This window comes from Phaethon lepturus, unplaced genomic scaffold (assembly GCF_000687285.1).
Source record: "Phaethon lepturus isolate BGI_N335 unplaced genomic scaffold, ASM68728v1 scaffold46051, whole genome shotgun sequence".
NCBI lineage: Eukaryota > Metazoa > Chordata > Aves > Phaethontiformes > Phaethontidae > Phaethon > Phaethon lepturus.
The window spans coordinates 260-22995 of NW_010516396.1; the positions used below are offsets into that span (position 1 = coordinate 260).

Consider the following 22736-nt stretch of genomic DNA (forward strand, 5'->3'; position numbering starts at 1 on the left):
CCCGCCAAGTTTAAGCCATTTTCTCACACCTCTGCCCCCTCCCAAGGTTTGATTGCCTCAGTGGCGCCATCTTCCGCGCCAGCGGGCCGGAGCGCTGGGTGCTTGCCTTCACAGAACCAGCTCTTCGGACGCAGTCATGGGCAGCCAGGTGTTGCTCACCTGTGGGCTAGTAATAAAGCCCAGGTAATGCGCGACGCCCACGGAGAACGAAGGCGGAAGTGACTCAGAACACGGCGAATTATAAACCAGTTTTGTAAAGTTACCTTGCTATATGGGTTTATGGACATCTGCTAAATCAGTGCCAGATCCCTCCCCGTGCTCCCGTAATTCCCCTAGGCCCAAAAGGAATAGCTGGGAAACTGCGCTAGATTCATAAACCCCATTCTCCCAACTGCCTCCAAGTAACCACAATGCAAGTTTGACTTCATAATTTCAGCGTGGATTTATGATTTTGTTTTGTAATAAAAATAGTTCACTGAGCTTTTTTGATACTGTCAGTAGGCTGCCTGTTCTGGGCAGAGGGTAAAAAGCACACCCGCAGCTACCCCTGTACCTGGGAAGGCTGTGATAATCTCTTCCCCAAGTCATCTAGTTGGCAGTTTATTTTGGCAAGTGTCCTCATATATCCACATGCTGGAGGATGCTTTGGTTGATTTTTAGGCATGGTCAGCAACAGCTGCTCTCTTTGGTTCGACTGCAACAGTGAAAAGACATCATGTACCAAAGATTAAGTCATGAAATCAGGCTTTGGGAAATGAGATGATAAAGAAAGATGGTGGAGAAAGTGCGGTTCATTGAGTTTGTCACGGAAGACAACTGAAATTGGCCGAGTGATGGGAGAGCTGGTGATTTCTAAAGGAACCTTAGAGCTGTGTTGTCATCAGGATTCAAGCATAGCATTGGCGTTGTGAAGTGCTCAAGAAAAAAATGTGGGTTAAATCACAGCTGTCCATTTTTTTCTTATTCTTAATTCATCTTCAGAGCAGGAGCCGGAAACATCCTTTTTACCCTTTCACTGTTCATTATGCCATCATGGAGCCTTTATTCTACTTTTAACCTCCTTTTTATTTAAAACACACTACTTCCTTGGGGATATAATTTCCCTTCTCTCTTTACCTTCTCATTCTGATTAGTGTAACAGAGTATTCTCAGCTGCATTCCTGTTGCTAATATTTCTGGCTGTGTCACCTGTACCTATGATTTTCAAACCTGTAATGTTGTATTTAGGTTTTAGATCTAGGTCTAAAACAATAGGTACGTCACAGGCGTGTAAGTAGTAAATGACTCTCCAGTCACATTGAACTGGCTTCCGAAACTCCAGAAAGAACGATTCGTTTCTGCAAATGTGAATGAGATTAAAAAAATAAATTGGAAAAGGCACCTGTGTCTTTACAGATAACAAGCTAAATCTTGCACGTCTTACTTAAGTCTTACTCATACAGTATTCCTACTATAATTTGACTTTGCAGCTAGTTTTGCCTGAGGAAAGACTGTCTGAATGCTGAGTAATGACATCAAGATTAATTTCTGAGAAGCTAATGAAGTGTCACGTCAAGGGTATTGCTTCAATTTGAGGGACAAGTACAGTCACATTACCTAATACTTCCCAGTGCTGAAGTTCCTGTGTTACCATATTCTAAGAATCCATATCATGATGATGGTATATAACTAAGTGTAATGAAAATAAACCGTATTAAAGATCTTAATATAGGTACCTATTTGCCTCAGCTAAGCCCGTCTCCTAATTGCTGGGCCATATCATATGGCATATGACCATAACGTCATACATTGCTGTGACGTTAGGTGGCACAGGCACGCATGATCTCCCGTGTTTCTTAAGGCTGAGTAAGCTGTCGTGGGGCATGCTTCCTGCTACCGTCTCACACTGCACACTGCGTGAATGTCTTGGGCCAAGCATAGGTGGATACATCAATAAAACAAGTCATGTCTACAGCACAGCCAGGCCTCATATCTGTGATTCTCCTCCACTGTGGCAGCTGAGAGGTAGCCAGAGATGACTAATGTTAGTATCAGAGTGAGACTTCGGTATGAACTAGATGACATGAGAGCCATGCAGTTAAGGGAAATCGCTGCCTTAGAGAACATAACAGTAAAGATAGACAAGGGAGAGAAGAAAGGCAGGAAAATATAACCTCTATTTTTCTATATTTTTCTGCCTGGTGAAATGATGCAGAAAGATCAGTCTGACCTAGGTTAACATAGTCTGTCAGTAGCAAAACTAGCAAGTAAAATTCAGGTTGTCCCAATCCCATCACGATACCCTGATCCAGTTTGGTGTACACACAATGAACTCACGCACCTGAGACCTCCCATGGACGTGCAGTGCAGCTGCGCGGAGCGCAGTCAGCCTGGCCACGTGTCCCCACGCCTCCTCCTCTGCACTGGGAAACATGCTGGGCCGAAAAGCAGGAGCACTGCTGGTCTAAGAGATCCCAGCCACCAGCTGTCCTCAGGAACGTGTCCGCCTGCAACGTGGTGCCTTTGGGAGCACTGCTGCTAGGGTATTCCCGGGTGGATGGCTGCCATCCGTAACCACTTTTAATAGCACTGAAACCATGCCAGCATTGTGGGGGAGGGCTGTGTCTCTAAGGGCCCTTACTCCCAACGCACTCGGGACTCTGGGCTCAGAGCGGGTGCTGTATAGCTTACGGAGCCCAGGAGGAAAAGAGTTAAAAGCCGTACTCAGGACCAGAAAGACTGAAGCCAAAATAAAGCCATGTTACATCTGTGGCACTAGGGGCAAGGGTGAGCTTCGGAGAAAGACCTGAGGGACTGGATTTTGAGGAGTAAGTGGTCCTCAGACTCCGTGTCCCATCCCATGGCCTGAGGTGTCAGTGCAAGCATCTCCACCACAGGTCAGAGATCCTTTTCTCAGAGCCCTTGGTCTTTGCATCCCTTTCTTCAGCAGCCACAGCAGCAGCTCAAGGAAAATAGAGCCCTGCTTTGAAAGCCAAAACCTTCCCACTTTGACGTGTCCCCTTCCCACCTGCCCCTTCCCCTGTGTCTGTGGAGGTAAAAGCAGTGGGTGGGAGAGGCAGAGGCTTCCCTGGACAAACCCAGCCCTTCTAGGAGAGCCTGCAGGCTCTGCACCCGCACAAGGGAGGGAGAAGTGGCCTTTGGGCAGGGATTTCCTCCGTGTCTGGCTCTTCCCCACCTGAGTGTCGCTGGTCACGGATTGTGGCCACATGCCACCCGTCCCTTCCTGCACACAAGACCCAGTGGTTCATAACTGGGATAACTCGCTGCTGCTGCCACCAGCCACTGGTTTTGGATCTTGTTCCATGGGAATGATCAGTTCTTGAGCAAGTCTGAGCTGAGGTGGTATCTTGGGTGGGTCAGGGCACGGGCATGGTCCATCCCACTGCCCTATCCAGGAGCACAGAAACCGGGGCCACCGGGGCAGCCCCAGTTCTGGGCATTGGGCACCTCCCTGGGGGGGAGCCAAGACTGGGCAGGGATGTGGGCCCATGGATGGGGGTCAGGCTCAGCCCCCATGAAGGGGAGCGGGGTCAGACACAGCCATGGCATGGTTGGGCAGGGCCGTGGGGTCACGGGTTGTTGAGAAGAATCCGATTTAAACTAAGTTCAGAGGATGAATCGTCTACTTCTGCAAAACTGGCATTCCAAAACTAGCATTTCCTCTTCCGTCTCCTGCTTTTACAGCCTGGCTTGAGAGAACGTGAAGCCTGCTGATAGACCTTGGTCGTGCTCATCTAGTTCACTGGGAAGACATTCAGTCTGTGGTGGATGGTAGCAATATATTTCCTGGCATAGTACAGTAATGGGTCTGGTTGTGCCTCCCTGGAAAAGAAAATTTAAATTTGTACCTTTTGAGCTAAACTCTGCAGATTTCTTAGCTGTGTTAATTTTCACTCTACTTCTGATTTAGTTTTTAAACTTGGAAACTCAATATATTTAAATGCTTAAAGATGCACTATGATTTTGATTCAGGTGTGTGTATGTATGAAATGTGTTATCTTCTGGTCTAAGTTACTTTCTTTTAGCAATAACTCCAGATGGATATGCCTGTACTTCATAGTGAGGGTAATCCAGCACATCAGGAAAATAGCCTGAGAAAATGATTACAGATATAACTGAGGGCACATTTTGAAACTGTTCACTTGATCTTTTGACAAAGCACAGAAATAAAAATGTAGCTTGTTTTTTTTAAATTGTGAAATATACAGTCGACTACTACTATTTTTTTGAACAACATTTAGCATAATGAATTTCAGGACTTTTTTCTACTGTTCCATGAGTACCAGCAGAAATTGTCAGGAACAAAAGTTAAATCTGAAGCAATATATTTCTTATCTTTGCCTGTCTTGTCTTCATGGGTAATATTTGCCTGATACAGCATAAGTCTGGGTATTTCTGAGGCTTGCATCACTGTGGACTCACCAGACAGGGACACTCATATTGGCATTTGGTATACAGGCAGAAGGACAAACATTTCACCTAGATCTCTGCATAGCATTTCATATGTCAGGTCTTGCTAACTCATGGAGATTGGATGGAATAAAATCTCTTTGATGATTTCATGCACGATTGAGCAGATGTGGCTTCAGGGCTGTATTGGTTGACTCATGTTCACTTAAGATACCCAATTTTGCCAGCTGAAAGTGCCAGCTCTTCTACCCATGTATAAGTTCAGGGAGGGATTTTGTGCTATGCATTGTTGAGTTTGGTGAAGCAGCATGTTTCTTCAAAATGTCTTCACAGTCACAGTGTTTAGCAGGCTCACAGCCCTACTCACTTCAGAGATTATTAAAAAAAATTAAAAATATTCCCCAGCCAATGTTTCCTTGAGTTTAGAAAGCTTCAAGTTTGGACTGTGCACTTTGGATTGCTTCATGTTGCCTTCATTTAAGATTTTGATGGCCTGTAGAACCTTTGGAACAACTCCTAAGAATATTGTAGATGCTCTTGTCACCTGGGAGTCTTTTTGAATCACTGCCAGATTTTTCAAAAATCTATGCTGTAATCCAAAGAGAAATCATGGGTCTCATAAAATCGGTAGATCAGGTTCTGCAGCCTGTGTTATGCAAGGGTGCAAGCCAGCTGGTTGTCACAGCTTGCGTCTCACTGTTTTAAAAAGACACAAATCTGTGAGTTGACCCAGATTTTCTTTCTGGGAACCTGCTCTCCTGTGCAATAGAAAGCCTGTAGTGTTTACTGTTGCCAGAGTACCAGAAATCTAAATTGTGTTAGGCCATGAGAAGCAGAAAAGCAGTTCTGTTCCAGTAGGTATTTTTAAATGTATTACCAGACTCCTCTACACAGATGATGGGAATAACTTTGGCCATTCCAATATACAGCAGAATAACTGAACGTCGCTGTTGCAAAACAGAGTCACACTGCATGAGTAAGTTTTAAAACCGACTTGCTGCCTCTGATGCTTCCAGCAGACGTTATTCTCATACTAAATTCAAAGTGTTTTTTGCCTGTGTGACTGTAGAGAGCAGTGTTTACAACATTACTGAATGACTTACAGTCTGAATGAATAAGGAGATACAGGGGAAGAGACCTGGTCTGAGACTAGACCATACTGCAGCTCCTTCAAATAATTTTTCTTCTGAATGGTGGTTTGTCCTGTCATTTTCTTCAAAATGATATTTTAAGAAATAAGACTCTAAACATGTCCTCTGCTTCAGAACTGGAAAGACCTTAAATACAGGACTCTCACACCTCTTTAATTCGTGGGAGGGTAGGAAGAAATGGGGTCATCCAAGATGTCTTCCAACCAATATGTTCCTTCTTTCCACAGTATGGAAGATGCAATGGTGGTGTACTGGGGGATGAGCACTGCAGTGGCAAGACACTTGCTGTTGCACCTCTCACTTGTGCAGGCTCAGGGGAGCGCAAGGACTCCCACAACCACCAAAGGTCAGCAGCTGTAGTAGGAGCAGCAGGTTGTGCAGCTACTGCAGTCTCGTCTGCACTGCATTTCTGGGCTGGCATTTCCCTCCTAGATCCCTCTTTATTAATCCCTAAGCCTTTTAATTAGGCCTTGTATGGAAAGAAGCAGAAACTGGAGAGAGAAGTCATTTAACTTTCTCTTCATCCAAGCCACTCTTAGGAGAATAATTTTCATCTTAAGCAGGAAGCTCTTTGAACCAGGCTATTATTCTACCCTAAGCTGTCTATAATCCTTCTGCATGTACAACACTTTATCCACACCTTTCAATACAGTTCTCACTTAGAAGTCTGTTGCCCTGTTTTACCCAAAGCCCACTGAAGTTGGTAGACACCTTTGCAGTGGGCTTTGAATCTTGACCTTAGACAGACAGATGGATAGGTATTTACATTACCACAAGTTCCTATAGACCTAATTACATCTTTATGTCCTACTCCTGTTATATAAATGTTAATGTTATTGTGCTAATAAGTTTATTAGCTTGCTGGAATATGCATGCAGTACCCTCTGAAGTTTCCCCGAAGAGCTTAATGGGACTATTAGATCTCAGAAGGATTGAAGCAAGCTACTTCTCACTAGGTTACCTATCACCTGGGTAAATGTAACTGGGAAAGTGAAAAGGAAGCATTCGACTGTCAGGTCCTAGCACTTTCTTTTATGAAATATAGAATAATTTTTTACAATTTACAAATTTGTTATACTTCTCCTATTATGGGCTAATATAATAATCTTTACTATGTGTTTTGTGATGCAAGTCTAGCGGTCCTGGGTTAGTGGTGATATGAGCTGAATCAATTGCTGAGTATGAGAATAGCTCCCATGCTTTCATGGGCACTAATTAGTTTACATTAGCTGGGGTTTTGGACCAATATTTGTAAATTTTACATCTGGAAGTCAAGATAGGTTTGCAGGTATAACTTCTATAATTTACTGATCATACAGACAATGTGCAGGGTGTGTTCCTTCAAGTAGTGCATAAGAATGCACACTGTGATTTGTCTGCCTTTAACAGATCTGCCAAAAAACAACTGGAGAAGCAAGAATTAACATGTTCACACCTCATCTTAGCTGCATTCAGGGATAAACAAAGGCCTTCACTCCATCCTCCACTGAAAACACACAACAGGAGAAAATTCAGCCTGCGAAGGCATGCCCATTTCCAGTGAAATCTTGAGCAAATATTGATTCTAAGCTTTTATTTTCCTTTAATATGCATATATTCCGGCTGCGAAACAGCACTAAGCAACTCTGGGAAAGTGTGTGCCTTCACCCACATAAATCACACAGACACATAACTACTTGGATTACAGAAGAAAGTGACTCATCTACTGATGACAATGGATAAAAGAAAGAGGGGGAAAAAATCCCTAATTCTCATACTCCCTTCCTCTGTACATTATAAGGAGCCACTTAAGGGAATAATACAAACACAGAGCTGGAAGGGAAGCTGTGTGTCAGAGTCCAGTGCTGCTACAGTAGGCAATGAAGGTCATGTAATCCCTTCCAGAAACTGCTGAAGCTCTGAGTTAAGACTAGTTTGGTGTCTGAGGGAGATGTCTGCTTGGTCCCTTTACTCTTCTTGGGAAAGGTACTTCTGCTATTTTACCTTAGGTCAATGTGATCTCCTCTCTCTTCATCGTTTCCACATTGATCTAGTCACAGGAGCAATCCTATCCCCATACAGATTTTATTTTGCTAGGTGAAGGAGGATAATTTTAAAATTGCTCCTATGCTCAAATAGGAACTTACTGCTGCATTATTATGCTGCCAGTAATTCACTGGTTGAGCTTCTCCACAGATCTATAATCAAGCACAATAAATTGTGGATATGTAAAGAAAGCATCCTCAGTAGCGGAATTCCCATGGTAAGGTGGTTTCAATAAGGTGAATCCATTCACCTAAACAATACTAGGGAGTGGCACGTCAAAGATTTGAAAATATCACTAAATGGGAAAAAAAGAAGACTGAGGAAACATGACAAATGTGAGTGTGTGTGCATTTTTTCCGGGACAAACGTAAGGCAGGCGATTTTGAGTCATAGTTCCAGCCTGGCGAAGGAAGCTGGTGCAGTAACTGCAGGCATTTAGTGACAAAGGAAAAAGAATATTATCTGTGTCCCCATGAGATGGCACCCTGAACTAGCCGTGCACACAGAGATGGGTTCAAAATTTTTTCTTCCTCGAAGGAGTGAATCACAGATGCTTTAGTGAGAAGTAATTAATCCAAAGAATTGTCTCTCTGCTTCTGTTTCATAGAAGTTGCTCTTAGTACAGTGGGAAAAAGATAGTTTCAGAATAATGTGTCAGGGTTTTTTGTCTTTTTTACATATATGGATTTCCCCTTATATTTTGACTTCCTAGTCATATTGCAAGGCTATTTTCACAGGCTCTTCCAAGTAGTCCGTCAAATCTATCTCTTTATTTAGCTGATTTATTTGTATTACACCAAGCATTGTGCCCAGTGCTAAGTGTTGGGAGCAACGCCTTTAGGGAAAATAGTCAGATTCTCAACAACCTGATTCCAGCACATGGGATCATTCATTTCCCATTCACCAGATTAAAGGCTTTGTTCTCACTGAAAACTGTCAGCTGTTTGGTTGCCTATTTCATTTTTTTCCCAATGAAACCTATACCCCAATCCAGAACGGCGTCACTAAAAAAACCCCAAAGTAAGCACATATAAATATGAGAAATTCATTTCCTGTCTGTTATGATAAGTAATCACCGGTGAGTAATATTTCTACGTCAGCAGACATATCTGAAGAAAACTATATTGCTTCCATACATGTTGAATCAGTGTGTTGCTACGTGACACCATCCTTTATACGTGCATCCTTATCAGTGCAAATGCCTTGGGAAGACAGAGAAAAGAGGGAGAGACACCTTGTTTCTGTTCAGTTTGTGTCTTTTTCAATAGAACCGTAGAATAACACTTTATTATTGTAAATGTTATTTTAATTTCAGATTAACTTGTGGTTTATACCTGTTGGTCTGGTCTTTGCTGGTATTTCTTATGAAAATGAAAAATATGTTAGCTATGGCTTATTCCTGTTGCTAACTAGTAATCTGGACCCATGTTATGTGAGGAATATGAAAAGTTCTGCTGTCTATACCTGTTTACAGACACTGCAATCTTACCCTTTTGAATTTTTCTAATTGTGTTAAAATTGTAGGTGACTGAATCAAAAAAAAAGGGTATGAATATCCTCCTATCATCGGCTTCCTTGCAAGATCCAAAGCTTCCTGTGAAAGCTGTAACTCGATTAGAAGACCTTTCGTGACTGGCAGCATAGAAAGAATGCACCAGATTGTTCTACTCATTCTTCAGTCCCACTTGTAGATGATTTCCCACGTGGTCTCCAAAGCATGACAGCATTAATTGCAATCATACATGCGCTGAGCATTAGTGAGCTTGGGGGAAGGAAAAAAAAAAAAAAAAAGACTACAGCGGATGCTTTGAGCCTCCGAAATAGTTGAAATAGTTCTCCATGTTGGGTCGAGCAGCAGGAGTATTCCCTGCCCCCAAAATGAGTGTGTTCAAAGAGTGGGGAGCAGAAGGCTCTTTTGCTTTCCCTCCCAGCAGCACGCCGGAGCGGCGTTCCGAGGAGGTGTTCGGGGCAGCGGCAGGGAGAGCTGGGGGGGCGAGGGCCGGCAGCAGGCTGAGTAGCAGGAGAGTCACCTGGCTGGTTCCGTCCCTTCTGCAACGAAGCGTGCCCGGCTTGCCGGTTCATAGATGAAGACACACGTAGGTAACTGCTGGATCCTAGCACCCAGCAACGGCTTAGCTTGTGTTTTACCTTGGGCTATTGGAGACCTGGAGGAGTGAGGACAAGAGCTCAGTTATTACTTTGTCAGTAGACTGTAACTTGTCTGTGTGACAAGGCTTCAGACTTCAATATTCAAAGTGTTTCACATCACACACCCACTGTTTCTACCTTATTTATTTACCTTATTTTTTGAGATAATATCCAGAAGTGCCCAACTCACAGGGGGGTTAAAAACAGTTTTGATTTTTGGATAAGGAAAAATCCTGTTATTGGTTCTATTTTTTTTCTAACTTGGTGATAGAAATACAGGTCATAATAGGTGTGTGTTGAAAATACTTTGAGATTAAACTAAACAAGACTAATTTAGTGAAAGGTAGATGCAGGAGCTGGGGAAGCTGATGCAAGTAGTTGTCATTCAGTCACGCTGAGAAAGAGTGTTCCTGGACTGGGGGAGAACTGCTTCACTTCTTGTCCCTTGCAAACCTTAACCACCTGGGCTTAAGCATCTTCTACTTTTCAAGTTAGCGTCTTCTGCTTTTCCACAGCTTCCTAGCTGGGCTATAACCAGACCCAGTCATATGTCAGGAATTCACATAAATATGAATAAGAAGCTACCGGGAAGTCACAGTTATTTTAACATTACCTCCAGCAGCCCCAAATATCCGTTCTCAGGGTAAGCAGGACTGCCCTCTGAGCTGCTCGGTTCCCAGTGCCAGTGTGGACTCCTTCATTTGAAGTGTCACAATTGCAGTAGTGATTATTAGTCTCATGGCACCATGACGAGAAATAATTAATTCCTCAGCAGTAAGTAGGTCAGGGTGAAGGATTCTGTAGTCTGCCACATAGTACCAGACCTCAGCTATCACAGAGCAGTTTTCTAGTGGAGGGTAAGTGATGTTACACACCTCCAGCTTGGCAACGTAGGGTCCGTTCCCTTTTCCACTGCCCAGCCTTTAAAAGAAACTGGTGTACCTACGCAGATCTGTATTTCCCACCTGTCACTAGCAAGGAAATGGATCTGGAGAGTTGTGCTGTCTGTTAAGGCAGTCTGGCTGTTGTTCACCTCCCTGCAGCTTATCCAGAAGCTCCTGAGCTATTTCACAGTGACTGTACTTGGTAGACCTGGGTCTGAAGGAAGGTGTGCTCCTGCAGAGATGGCAACGTTTGGCTTTAGATTGCCTGCAGACATCTGAGAAGAGTCTGGCAGGCAACATTATTGTGAATTTTCATCAAAATTTCTCTTAGAGAAGGCATAATTAGATACATAGCAATGCTGGCCCAGATGGTACAGTTTAGCCCGCTGGCCTGTATCTTATTTTAATTGCTTAAACATATCCCTACCCTGTCTTTGTTATGAATTCATTTATGGCAAAGCATACAAATATGAAATTTGCTGTCTGGTAATGATGGAAGGTGAACCCCTTCTGCATCACAGCAGCAAGTAAAATATAATTTCCTTTGGGTAATAAGAGCTTAGGAGACTTTTTGAAGGAAACATGGGTAGGACCTGATCAGGATGCTGCGGCGTGGTGTGATTTACTCTCAAAGCAACACAGGAACGTGTCGTTCCAGAAGGAGATAATAGGTCCCCAATTCCCATTGTCACCAAGGAGGCCCTGTGTCGGAGAAAACGTATCCTTTGGTTTCTTAGCCCTTTCATTTGGGCAGCTGGGCATGCCACCACTGCAAACCTGAAAGCAAACTCAATTGTCTGGTATTACCTTTTATAGCCTAGAAGTCTGCAGGGCCACCTGGGGTTACTGAGGTGTGAACCGGCAGTGTGGCACACCGTTTCCTCGTGGGGACTGAAGTGTAGCCATGGGCTCCAGGGAGTACTTGCTGGTGTTGCCCGCTGCGGGCAGCTCGGCCACTCGACCAGGGAATGGTGTGGAGCAGGGATAGGCAGCCCCCTTCCTTGCTAAGGACTGCGTACGTCTTTCAAATAAAGATCGACCTGGTGGGCTGCACCATTAACTCTCCTTCTCACTTTCTTCTTCCACCTTGTCATGTTCATCAGTAGTAACATGGACTGTGTGACGTGAACCCAGTGGTCCCCACCCTGGAGGTGAAGGGATGGGACTTTCTGTTCCCCTCCCACCTCGGGGGACAGCTAGCAGCAGGGAAGGCTGCTCTGCTGCAGGGGACCTGGCTGCCTACCGGAGGAAGCTGTTGCTTTACAGCAACAAGAAGGGCAGATATTTTCCCTTGAGCCTCGTCTGGCCTTGGGCTTTTGAGGCAACCAAATACGCACATGTGCCCCTCAGAAAATCAGAGTTGAGACACTGTCCTAATGCATATGCAGATGCAAAGTGCCCAGCCAGGCACTCCTACATGTTTTGGTTGTCTTCCTGGGTGTCTTTTTTGCAATTAAATTTTTTCTGCAAATAGCGGCAATTCCAATGTAACTTGGAGTACTGGTTTTGCTCAGAAGGTCTTTTAATTGCTCATCCACTCTTGTATTCTCTCCTTCGTAGTCTTCGTTCATTCTTGTCTGGTGCCTTTTGTGTTGTGCTTGCTGAAGGCAACGCACAAAGGCTGCTTTTTCCTGCCAGAGCTTGTTGTTGTCTTCAGTAGCCGGGCAGGCAAAGACAACTCTGGTGTGAATCATTTTGCTCCTCCAATGTAGGAGTTGCCGTGAAGGATGATTAAGGGGGGAAAAAAAAAAAGAAAGCGAGAGTGAGAGGGAGTGTGTGTGTGCACAAATTAGGGTTGGGAAAGTGGGAGTGGTGTCCATGAGCAGGCAAGCTAACAGAGTCTTCTGCTCGGCAAGGTTTCACCACAGGTAGCTAGTTCTTCGTGCTGTACCCATTTCATTGATTCGTTTACTAGGATTATAGCCTTGCAAAGTAAGTACAGCTTTTTTTCTTCCTCTGGTACTTCAATTAATGCCTAATAGTTAACAAGTCTCCATTGAGAAACATAATTGTGTAGAGGGAGTGGGATAAGGGAATTTGTACAAAAAGGTATCATGTGGAATTAAAGGAGCAAAAAAGCCTTCTCAACCTACAACGTTTTAGTTTCACCCAAAATTGCTGCATTTGCTGTACTAGATTTCTTCCCCCTGAAAAGATTCATTGGAAACGGTGAATAGGATCTGGCAGGTGAGATAGTAAGGGCATTAGGAATTATTAAAATATGGTAATTTATTGCAAATGGCTTTCCCCATATCAGAAAAAGTAGGTTGTGTATGATGCTGTGAAAATGCTCCATGTGTCAAAGCAGGATTTAGACTGTTTTTTAAGTCTTTGTTACAGAGGAATATTCCTCTCATTTTCTGCAGAGGTGTGTACACTCTGCTCTGTTTGCTTTGCGTTGTTAATCAAGTGACTAATCCACACTTGTTTAAAGTAAAGGGCAGGAACATAGGTCCAGTAATTACCTATTTATTTTCACTGTCACCATTTAGTTCGAAGAATTCACTGGCTGTTGAGGCACAACAAAGTATATTGCGGTGGCTCGTTCCTCTCCTTCCTTCCTGGCGTGACTTTCCCTGCTATATTGCTGACATTGCGTTTTTCCCCAACCATAAGAGACGCTCTGGTCCCACATCAGCCTGATGCCTTGCGTTCCTCAGAGAAATGACTGTTCAGAGGAAACTGCATCCTTGTTGTGCAGCCAGGTAGCCTGCCAGGTGGAGAGTTGTCATTTGTGTAGAAGTAAGAAGAAAAGGCTCACAGAAATCTTTTATTTCCTTTGTATTTTGCGTTTGCCAAGTAAGAGCTGAAGTGGGGTCATGTTAAATGCTTGAGCTAGTTTCAAATATTAATGCCTCACTCGTGAAACATGCATGTGGGTTGTTTCATATCATTTATTCTCTCAGTGGAAGTTTCAACTGGAGAGGCTACAGTGCTGGCACCCACAGCTCCTGAGCTGTAAACCCAATACACCCCCAGCACTGGATGTCTGCTGGCTCTGTCTGCCACAGCTGTCTTCTCCTGGAAGGACTGCTTAACCGAGACAAGAACAAAATAAATACTTGTTCTGCTTTATCAGATTATCCCTACCGTATAGCTAACTTGACTTGTCAGACATTTCCACACAGACATTGCTATTGTCCTGATTATATTTGTAAAAGATAAGCTATATTTAGCTTTTCTTTTAGTAAGCAGATCGTAAACAAAGCCTCTCTTGGTTTTTTTCGTTTTCTGTTTTGTTGTTGTTGTTGCATTCAAGAGTGACTAGGCAAAAATGGTGTCTTATACCCATAAACAAGTTTAAATCAGGTTTTTCTAAACTGGTTCAGTAGCCTTTCAGCTCCCTTCTGTATCTGAAAGTGTTTCTACAACGCTGTGGCAGAGTCACAGTTTTAAGCAAAGCTGGGTGGATCACAAGCTGCCTGTGCTTAGAAGATGCCCCAGTGCCGCGGGCCTCTCTGGAAAAGCTGACACGCCACTTGCCTGGGAAAGGAGGGACTCAGCAAGAATCCATGCAGCCGGCCTTTTGAAAATTTCATTTCCAATTTTTTGACTCCTCCCTGTTTGAGGGTTCCCTGTGATTACTGACTGAGGAGCTGCATCTGTTTCTAGGACTGCTGAGGGGCAGCTAATGGGCTTTCCTCTTGATGGGAGCCTCATCCCTTCTCACTTGATGGGAACTAGCTTTAATGGGCTCATAAGGCTTGGGATGCTTAAGGCTTCAATGAGATTTAAGATTTTATAGTATTTAATAACATAAATTATTTTCAAGAATATGAATGTCATGAGCTCCTGCATATCACACACCATTAATAAATGGAGCATAAAAAACTGACTGACCAGATGCAGCTGGAAAAGATGGTGGAATAGAGAAGATTCTTTGCTATCCAGCCCATCATTCAAGGTTAAGGGTGAAACTGAGCTTTTTTCCCAACAAAATGCCCTGAATGGGTATTATTTCAATAGTAGCACTAAAAGAAAGAAATCCTAAGAATGAAGAGCTTTACCACTACCAGAAATTGTTTCACTCAGCACAAAAGAAGCTTTGAGAGTATCAGCAGTTACTGAGTGAACAAAAGGTAAACAAAAGGTTCAGCATGAAATATCTCCTGTTTTCCTCACTGAAAAGGAACGTCAGAACTTTGTAGAAAATGATCCAACAGTATCGGAATTACCAATGAGGTCAGAAAATAAGAGTTTTTAAGCCATGGTACAGCTTTTCACTGGCATAAGGAAGAAGATTTTCATTCAATTTTGCAAAATCTCCTGGTTTATTTTCTTACTCTGAATCTCTTGCAACGCAAGAAAGTGAAACATAGATCGCATGTACATGTCTTAAAATCACCCTAGGTTTAAAATCACCAATATAACTGAAAATACTAATGTTAATATGACAGCGTAGCATTTGCCATATTAGGCCAGAAAGGATCAAGAAGTATTTTTAAGCGGTTATGATTGCATATTGATTTTTAGCCTGTAAGGAAGATACAGAGGCCTAAATAGAATAATATCAGGCCAGCCAGCACTAAAGAATGATATTCTTCCCCACTAGCAAATAAGACTTTTTTCAGGTGAACTCTATGCCTCATTCCTCATTCTGCATTGTGAGAATCTTCATATTGTTTGTCTTCTTGAGGGTGGTAGATGTTGAATGACACATTCTTGGTTCCCTGGGTAATTTTCCACCAGCTCTTTAGTAAGAAATACCTGGGAAGTTGGCACTTGCCTCAGATCTTCAAATTTTAGCTGGGGCAAGGGGGAGGCAGGGAGAGAGAGAGAGAAGGAGACAAAAGAGATGTATGTGTTGTGTGTTCATCTGTGAATGGTTGAGTTAATGGGGAAGGTAAGGGAGGTAGCCTATGCAAGGGGGTTCAAGACAGGCACAGGCACAAAGGTGCATGTCTGGGATGAGCAATGATTTTGCATTTGCTCCTTTGCCCCTGTTGTTCCAAGTTACTCCCTCATCAGCAGTCTCAGTCCTTCAAATTCATTTTAACTGTCTTTTGCCACTGTTCTGCCCAAAGCTCTCCTCCTTTAAGGTGTGTCCTGAGCCCGTGGTTTCTGGCAAGCTTGACTTTTCTGGTAATTAGTCGCTTTCATGCATGAGAAATTGTGAGTACATAAATGAGAGAGATGGTTGCAGTGCTGGGCTGGCCCTTAGTTCTCCCTTTACACCCGTTCGATCTCTGGGATGCGCTTGCTGAACCTCATTCTGACATCAGCTCAATGCCTGCTGACGCTGTAAAATGGGATCTCGCAGAGATAATCTCTCTTTCCCAAGCAGCTGCGGGGCACTGCCAGGCTACTGGAAGGTGGGTAGGTCCGGCCAGACCAATTCTGAATTCAGGGTTCTGGCAAAGCCTCTAGAGATTGCAAAGCCTATTCCTCTATATTTTTATGTGGGGATAACTTTCTTCAGTGATACATACTTAATGTTTCCCTTCTTCAGGACAAATTTTTTTTTTTTTTCCAGTGGGAGGGGATTTGTTAGCAAACAATTTGTTGCTCATACCAACGATCAGAACATTTTGCAAGAGTGCAGTGCTGGTTAGGTGTGCTTTTCAAACATGGATTTAAAAAGCCTTGGTTTTATGCCAGTATCTTTTTTTTTTCCTACTTAATTAGATTGTGCAATGCATTTCAGTAACCTTTTGTACAGCATCTTTTAGCCCAAAACAAACAAGTTGCCAAATAAACCAGTAGCCTTACCAAATACATCCAAGAACATGTATAAGTTAATTAAAATAAAAATAAAGACACTTATTTTATAAAAGGCCTTCTCTAATCAAAAAGGCCTTACGAGTAAATCACAGTGTTTTCTCTAGTGTGTCACCAGGCAAATTATGCACCGTTTCTGTTACTCCCATAAAAATGTAGAAATACCGCAGACTATTTGGAAGTCACTCACTACTGTCAAGTACCACAACTGCTCCACAGCGTCTCTGCGCAATGGTGCCAGAGGTTCAGCTAAGTTTGGGCCGTATGACACATGCATTCAAGTAGGAGATTGCTCTAATTCAAAATGCCTTTCCAAACCGAGGTGAGAGTGAACGGTCCAGAAAGATACTTTGCTGGAGACAGTGCCCTGCCCATATGTTCCCTCTTCTCCTTTTTTTTGTCCTACTCTCACCCAGTGAGCTCTTTCCTGGCTAGGATGCAAATGATATGAACGAGGTAAGTAAATGTTTGAGACTGCGGTATTAATTAGTCAGTTATTGGAGAGAGTTCCCTGTCCCTAAGGTGTTTTATCAGACCTCCTGCCAATGTAACAAATAACTGACTTTCCTTTTCATATTAGGATAAAATAGGACCCCCAGAGCTTCAGTGTCAGAGCCTGACATGCAAATGTAGATAGGTACGTGTCTGGATAAGAACACAGCTTTTAAAATCACCCCTCCACACCATATTTATTCCAATATGTTGTCATTTTTCCTGGAGAGAGCAAATGCTGGAGACACCTTTTAGGTTCTATGTGAACTCTATGCCTTTTGAAGTCTCCCCCAATATTCATATTTTCCATTTCCTTTCTGTCAACAGCTTTGATGGAGCTGTTTAAGACCAATTTTAACAGATTGCCTTTTTTTAGGGATACATTATATTGGGGGCAGAGTAGCGTCAAATTCACTCTGCCAAAGGGGTCATCTTCTCTGTGCTTGCTGGTCTAAAGCCAGATTTGTGCTATTGACTGAAATTCTGTGGCTCACCCTTGTTAGCTTCAATCTACACAAACGTGCTTACACCAAAGTGCAATTTCAGGTGTGTGAAAGCAGTCTGGAAGATGGGAATACTCTCTGGCGGTCCCAGAGCATGGACTGCAGCAGCTGTCCCTTGGGCAGCACCCTTCCCATTCCTGACTGCACAGATCATCTAACAGCCCCGTGGCAACTGAAGTTATTAAGAACGGCTAGGAAAGTATTTGCAGTTAAAACAGTGTAAGTGATGAATGGGCACACAGCAGTATTTATTTAGAAGGCCTCCTTTAAGTTTCTCAACCTACAGGACCAGACTGCTTTCTGGAGACTTCTAGCAAGGTTAGGGAGAATGGGGAATCATCCCTTAGAGGAAGGACGTGTACCAAAGCTAAAGCTTTAATGAACAATTAGCCATGAAGCAAGAGACAGGAAAGAATGAGAGACTATTAACAGCCTGTCTGAGAGCCAGGGGAGCCCAGAGCGTAGGCAAAGTACCTTGTAAGTTGGCACATCTCAAGAGTATCAATTAAAAACAGATTAAATTCATACGCGATCCAATTTGACTCAATATGCATGGTTCACCCTGACCTTCCCAGATTTCCCCAAGTGCTTCTGGTAATACTGGCTCCATGTAACACGTGGCGTGGCTAGCTGTCACTTGAAGATGATGCCTATTGCAGAACCACTCTCATTTCTTTGAGTGGACATGGATGAGACCTTCCCTGCTCCGCAGGAGCTGCTGGTGTGCTCTGAGGCTGACTGGGCTTGGTCAGTCCCTCCTGTCCTCTCCTCTCCCTGAAGGTTCAAGCTTGCCCAGTCCCCATACTGGTGTCCAGCCTCCTTCAGTGCTCTGACCCTGCCCCACAACAGCAGGAGCTAGAATTATACTCTGAGTCGTCTCTCTTTCCCCTTTTCTGTTTCAGGATGACGATGGACGCTCTGCAACTAGCGAACACTGCCTTTGCAGTTGATATGTTCAAAAAACTATGCGAGAAGGACAAAACAGCCAATATTATTTTTGCCCCATTGTGTACCTCAACGTCTCTGGCTCTGGCATATAAAGCTACGAAAGGTGATACCGCAGACCAGATGAAACAGGTAAGCTGTCAGCATCCTGTTCTGTGGCTGCAAACTTATATGGCTGTCAGAGGTGGCTTTCGTATTTATTCATGCTAGTATTCTACTGGACGTCTGGTTCCCTTGTAAGGCAGGCTGCAAACCATCTATCCAAAATTCCCGAACAGCTCCATACTCCATGGCCCCACACAGCAAAAGAGACTGAAAATCTGGCATAAAGAAAAAGCATTCTCAAGTGTGTGCAAAGTGGAAGGGGGCATGGCAGAGTCCTCAACAGTTGCATTAAAGCCTTGTCTCCTTTTAGCGTAGTGTTCATTGTGGCTGCAAGTCACAGTCAAGATCACTGCATTTTCTGGATAATTGCTATTTTCATTATCCAAGAATGCCTAAGCTTTATAGAATTGGAAGTAGTTTTGCCACTATCTGCCAGCGGCAAGTATGCTCAGCAGCCCTGACACTGACATTTCTCCTTTCTCCCGCCATACCACTAAGAGGAGGCGGATGCAATAGAAGAGGGCACAACTTCAACCAAGTTTTTCCTTACAAGCAGCTCGTGGTGTTCAAGGGTTTTCCAGCACCGTGACGCAGCATGGCAGTCATGATGCGATCAGTTTATCAAGCTCACTCTGTGCTGCAGGAAGCAGCCTTGCAGCCTCTTCTGCTGCCTCTGTGTAAGCAGAGGCTTGCGTAGTTCCTTTTTATCCCAGGGAGGGTGTCCACGGTTTCTGGTGGAGTGAAGGAGCAAATTCAGCATGCATTCATATGCTGATTATCACCTGGCTCTGAGGGACATTCTACATATTTGAATATATTTTCCCTCCTTTGGGAATCCCTGCCTGTACTTCTTCATTCACTGAAGGTAACCCTGAGTGCAGCCTCCTGGGCCCCCACTCATGCCACAGATTACAATGAGTCTTGTGCTATTCGCAGAGCTGCACAGCGATATATCCATGAAGATCTTCTAGGCATTGCAGATTTTTCCAAACAGCATTGTTTTAAAAATAAAATAATCAAAATTAACTCTAGATTTTTTTTTAGAATTTAAACGACATCCTGTAGTTTCCTCACCATTTCAAAATTCATGCGTTGTCTTTCTGATGGGAGGGTTCAATATATTAACCTGCCCTTAATTTCATTTTCACTTGTGTCTGCAATTTGCTTTGAACCATCCCGTAATAAGCTAATGTACACATCCACAAATGGAACTCTGTTGCACAAGCGTGTTTATGCTTCGTATTTCTCAAGTGATATATAGAAATTTCTGACCACAGGTACTAAGGAGAGCTCGGTATGTTTTTAAATGTAGTATCTCCTATTTTTCATGTCTCTTCTAGCTTCTGCCTGCCTCTGAGTTGTGCTTGGGTTTTAAATGCTAGAAATAAAAGGAGCCAGATTGGCTGTCTTATTCTGGAATATCCATTAACAAACTTGTCCCGAAAGCTCTCCCAGGTAGAGACATTGGAGTAGCGTGGCTTTCTTCCCAAACGTAGTTTAAGGCACAGAAGCTTTCTGCACTTAACATGCTAAGAAACAAAACTGTTGGAGGAAAATGAAATAAATGGGTGTTTCTGAGGAAATGACGGTGGAGTTTGGCTATGAGAACTGTGTGGGTGCTGTGTCCTCGGGAGCTTATTTCCTTCCGCTCCCGCTGAGCAAGGAGAGGGAAGGACATGGCGGGGTGGCTGAGGCAGAAGAGCAGTTTGTTGTGTCTGTGAGGATGTGCTGTGTTCAGGGAGAAAGAGCAGGAGCGAGGGACAGAAGGAAAAGAAGGTCGCTCGCGCCTGCGGTGCCTCGTGCGGGAACTTGAGACAGGTGAGGAGGGTTGGGCAGGCTGCCTGTAATGAAAGACCTGTAATAAGCAGGCATTAGAAGTTTGGTTCTCGTTTACAGGGTTATTTTCAAACGAAACCAGCAGTAACCTCTCACCTCTGGTGCCTAAATGCAGCAAGCTTTAGGTCAGCCCAGCTCTTCTAGTGACACCGGACTTGTCGGTCCCAGGAGCTGGGAGGTGGCCGTGTGTGGGTCAGCAGCCTTACTTCCAGCTCATACTTTGTCTACCAAAACAGACATAGTCATCTGATCAGTTTTTGCTGAAATATCATGTGATATCATGTACCAGTCACAACAATCAGAAAACTTGATGATCTGTTAAGCATTTTTAAAGGTGTAGCCCACCTACCCTAGAAAGGAAACTAACTGGGACCCTCATTTACCTGGCTTTAAAGCTCCAGGTTTTTGTACAGGAATGTAAGTTTGGTGAAAACATTTTGACTCCATGCTACAGAGTTTTAATTGACTGAGCCACATCGCCAGCATGAACAGCTCTATTGATTTATTTGGACTGCTGACAGGAAAGAAACGCGTTTGGTTAAAGTCCTGGTAGGATCAGGTTTTTAGATTTATGTGAAGATGTAAAATAAATAAATTATTTTTGAGTAACAACAGTGAAAGGCTGTGTTGTTAGCTTAAATACAAAAAGCCACACCTCTTGTCCCAAACACATTATTTTTTGCTAAGCTGTTAGGAATGTTTAGGTAATAACAATAAAAAAGATGCTTAGTATTTTATGATGTTCATTTGACAGGTACTCCATTTACAAGATGTCAAAGATGTTTCTTTTGGGTTTCAAACAGTAACTTCAGACGTTTCCAAACTCAGCTCTTTCTTTGCACTGAAAATGGTCAAACGGCTCTTTGTAGACAAGTCTCTCAATCCTACCACAGTAAGTACCGCAGAAAAGCCCTGGTACTATGAATGGCTCGGCCAGCATGTTGATGGGTGATGGGTGATGGTGTCAGACTGCAATATTATTTAAAATAAATGCTCTCACTTTTGGCTGTCGCTTGACTAGACTCAGATGATGAACAACGTAATATTCTCTGCTGCCATAGAAGTCTGTAGGAGGAGGGATGAGTGTGCTGCTTGACCCCAAGCTATGCAACTATTACAACATTTCTAATTCTTTCATTAATATGCTTTAAGTCAGTAGCACAGTAGGTTTTGAATGCAACATAGCTTCTATGCCACATCAAGGTCTTGGCATTGTATTTATGAGTGAGAAGGAGTTTTCAAAAAAGTCGGTGGTGCAAGTGTGTGTCCAGTTCACACACCCAAGTAATTACTGCATGAGCTGTAGTTTTCTTAATCTGTCTGAGGAGGCAGAAGCCGGGCTATTGAAACAACACAAGTGAGGAAGGTGGTGTTTGGCCTTATAACTCGTGGATGTTGCAAATAACTGTGAAAAAATGTTATGGATTTTTTTTCCCAAAGTTGCCTTTGAATAGGGCCCCAAACAAGGACAGCATCAGCCTAAAAGTGATTCAGAAAACTCAACATGCTTAAATGGTGCTATAATCAGATTGCCTGCTACAGCAAAGGCCAATACCCATCCACAGCAATAAACATCTCATCTGGTGAGGACAGGCATGATGCGATCAGCCTGTGGCCTTTAGCTCAGTCCTCTCTCTTACCCAGGCCTGGACTGAGGGTTGTTTTATCCTTTCAAACTCCAGCAACGTGGTCACTCCTGCAACACCAAAGTTACTTAAGTTACTTTAGCTGCTGATGTTACACCACTGAACTGAAGACAACCTTGGGAGCGATGTGCCGAATGCAGCTGTGCGTCCTGGTTGTCACCCGCTGTTAATTAATGGCTGTCCGTCATAATAAACTCCTTAACTGCCCCATGGTGAAGCTCGGGATGCTGATGTTGCAGGCTCTTTAAAGAGCCGTTAAGTGGACGGCGTTTAACCAAGGGTGACTGTGGTATTTTGGGTCTTTCAGGACTTTGTCAACTCCACAAAGAGGCCTTTTCCATCTGAACTGGAATTGGTGGAGTTCAAAGAAAAAACTGAGGAAACCCGACAGAAGATCAACAAATCTCTTTCAGAGTTAACTGATGGTGGGTACAGCTTAACCTTGGGGATGCTGTTTGCCTCTTTGGAGTAAGAGATCTTTGTCCTCGTGACACCTCTTTATTAATGCTTTTAGAAGTAAATACAGAGTGAAAGCAGGGGGACTAGACCTGCTATTTGGATTAATGAGGATTAGCAACATCAGCCCGTTTCAAAATCACTAGCTTTACTACTGCAGCATTTCTCGAGATGGAAATGTGAGAGTGACCTTGCGTTAGCCTTGGGGAAAGCGGCTCAGGTTTGACTGCAGCAGGACAGTCTGGGAGAACGACAGCTCCCGGCTGTGGAGCTTCACTAACATCTGACACAGGCCCCGGTTTCCTTTACAAGTTTTGTTGCAGTGGGAACTACTCGCTGGACTCTGAATTTCAGGCTGCTCGTTAATAGCTCAGCACGGCCCAGCTGCTTCTGCCGGCCAGGGTGCCGCCGGCAGAC

At 43.7% G+C, this 22736-nt stretch overlaps 1 protein-coding gene across 1 annotated transcript; it reads left to right on the forward strand.

The window, feature by feature from the left end:
* Nucleotides 1–18234: 18234 nt before the first annotated feature.
* On the forward strand, nt 18235–22288 carry LOC104627705 (serpin B5-like; the record flags this gene model as incomplete). Its single annotated transcript, XM_010296044.1, has 3 exons — nt 18235–18408; nt 20972–21109; nt 22171–22288. Coding segments are annotated over exons 1-3 (430 nt in total), but the record flags the coding sequence as incomplete, so codon positions are not given.
* Nucleotides 22289–22736: the final 448 nt, after the last annotated feature.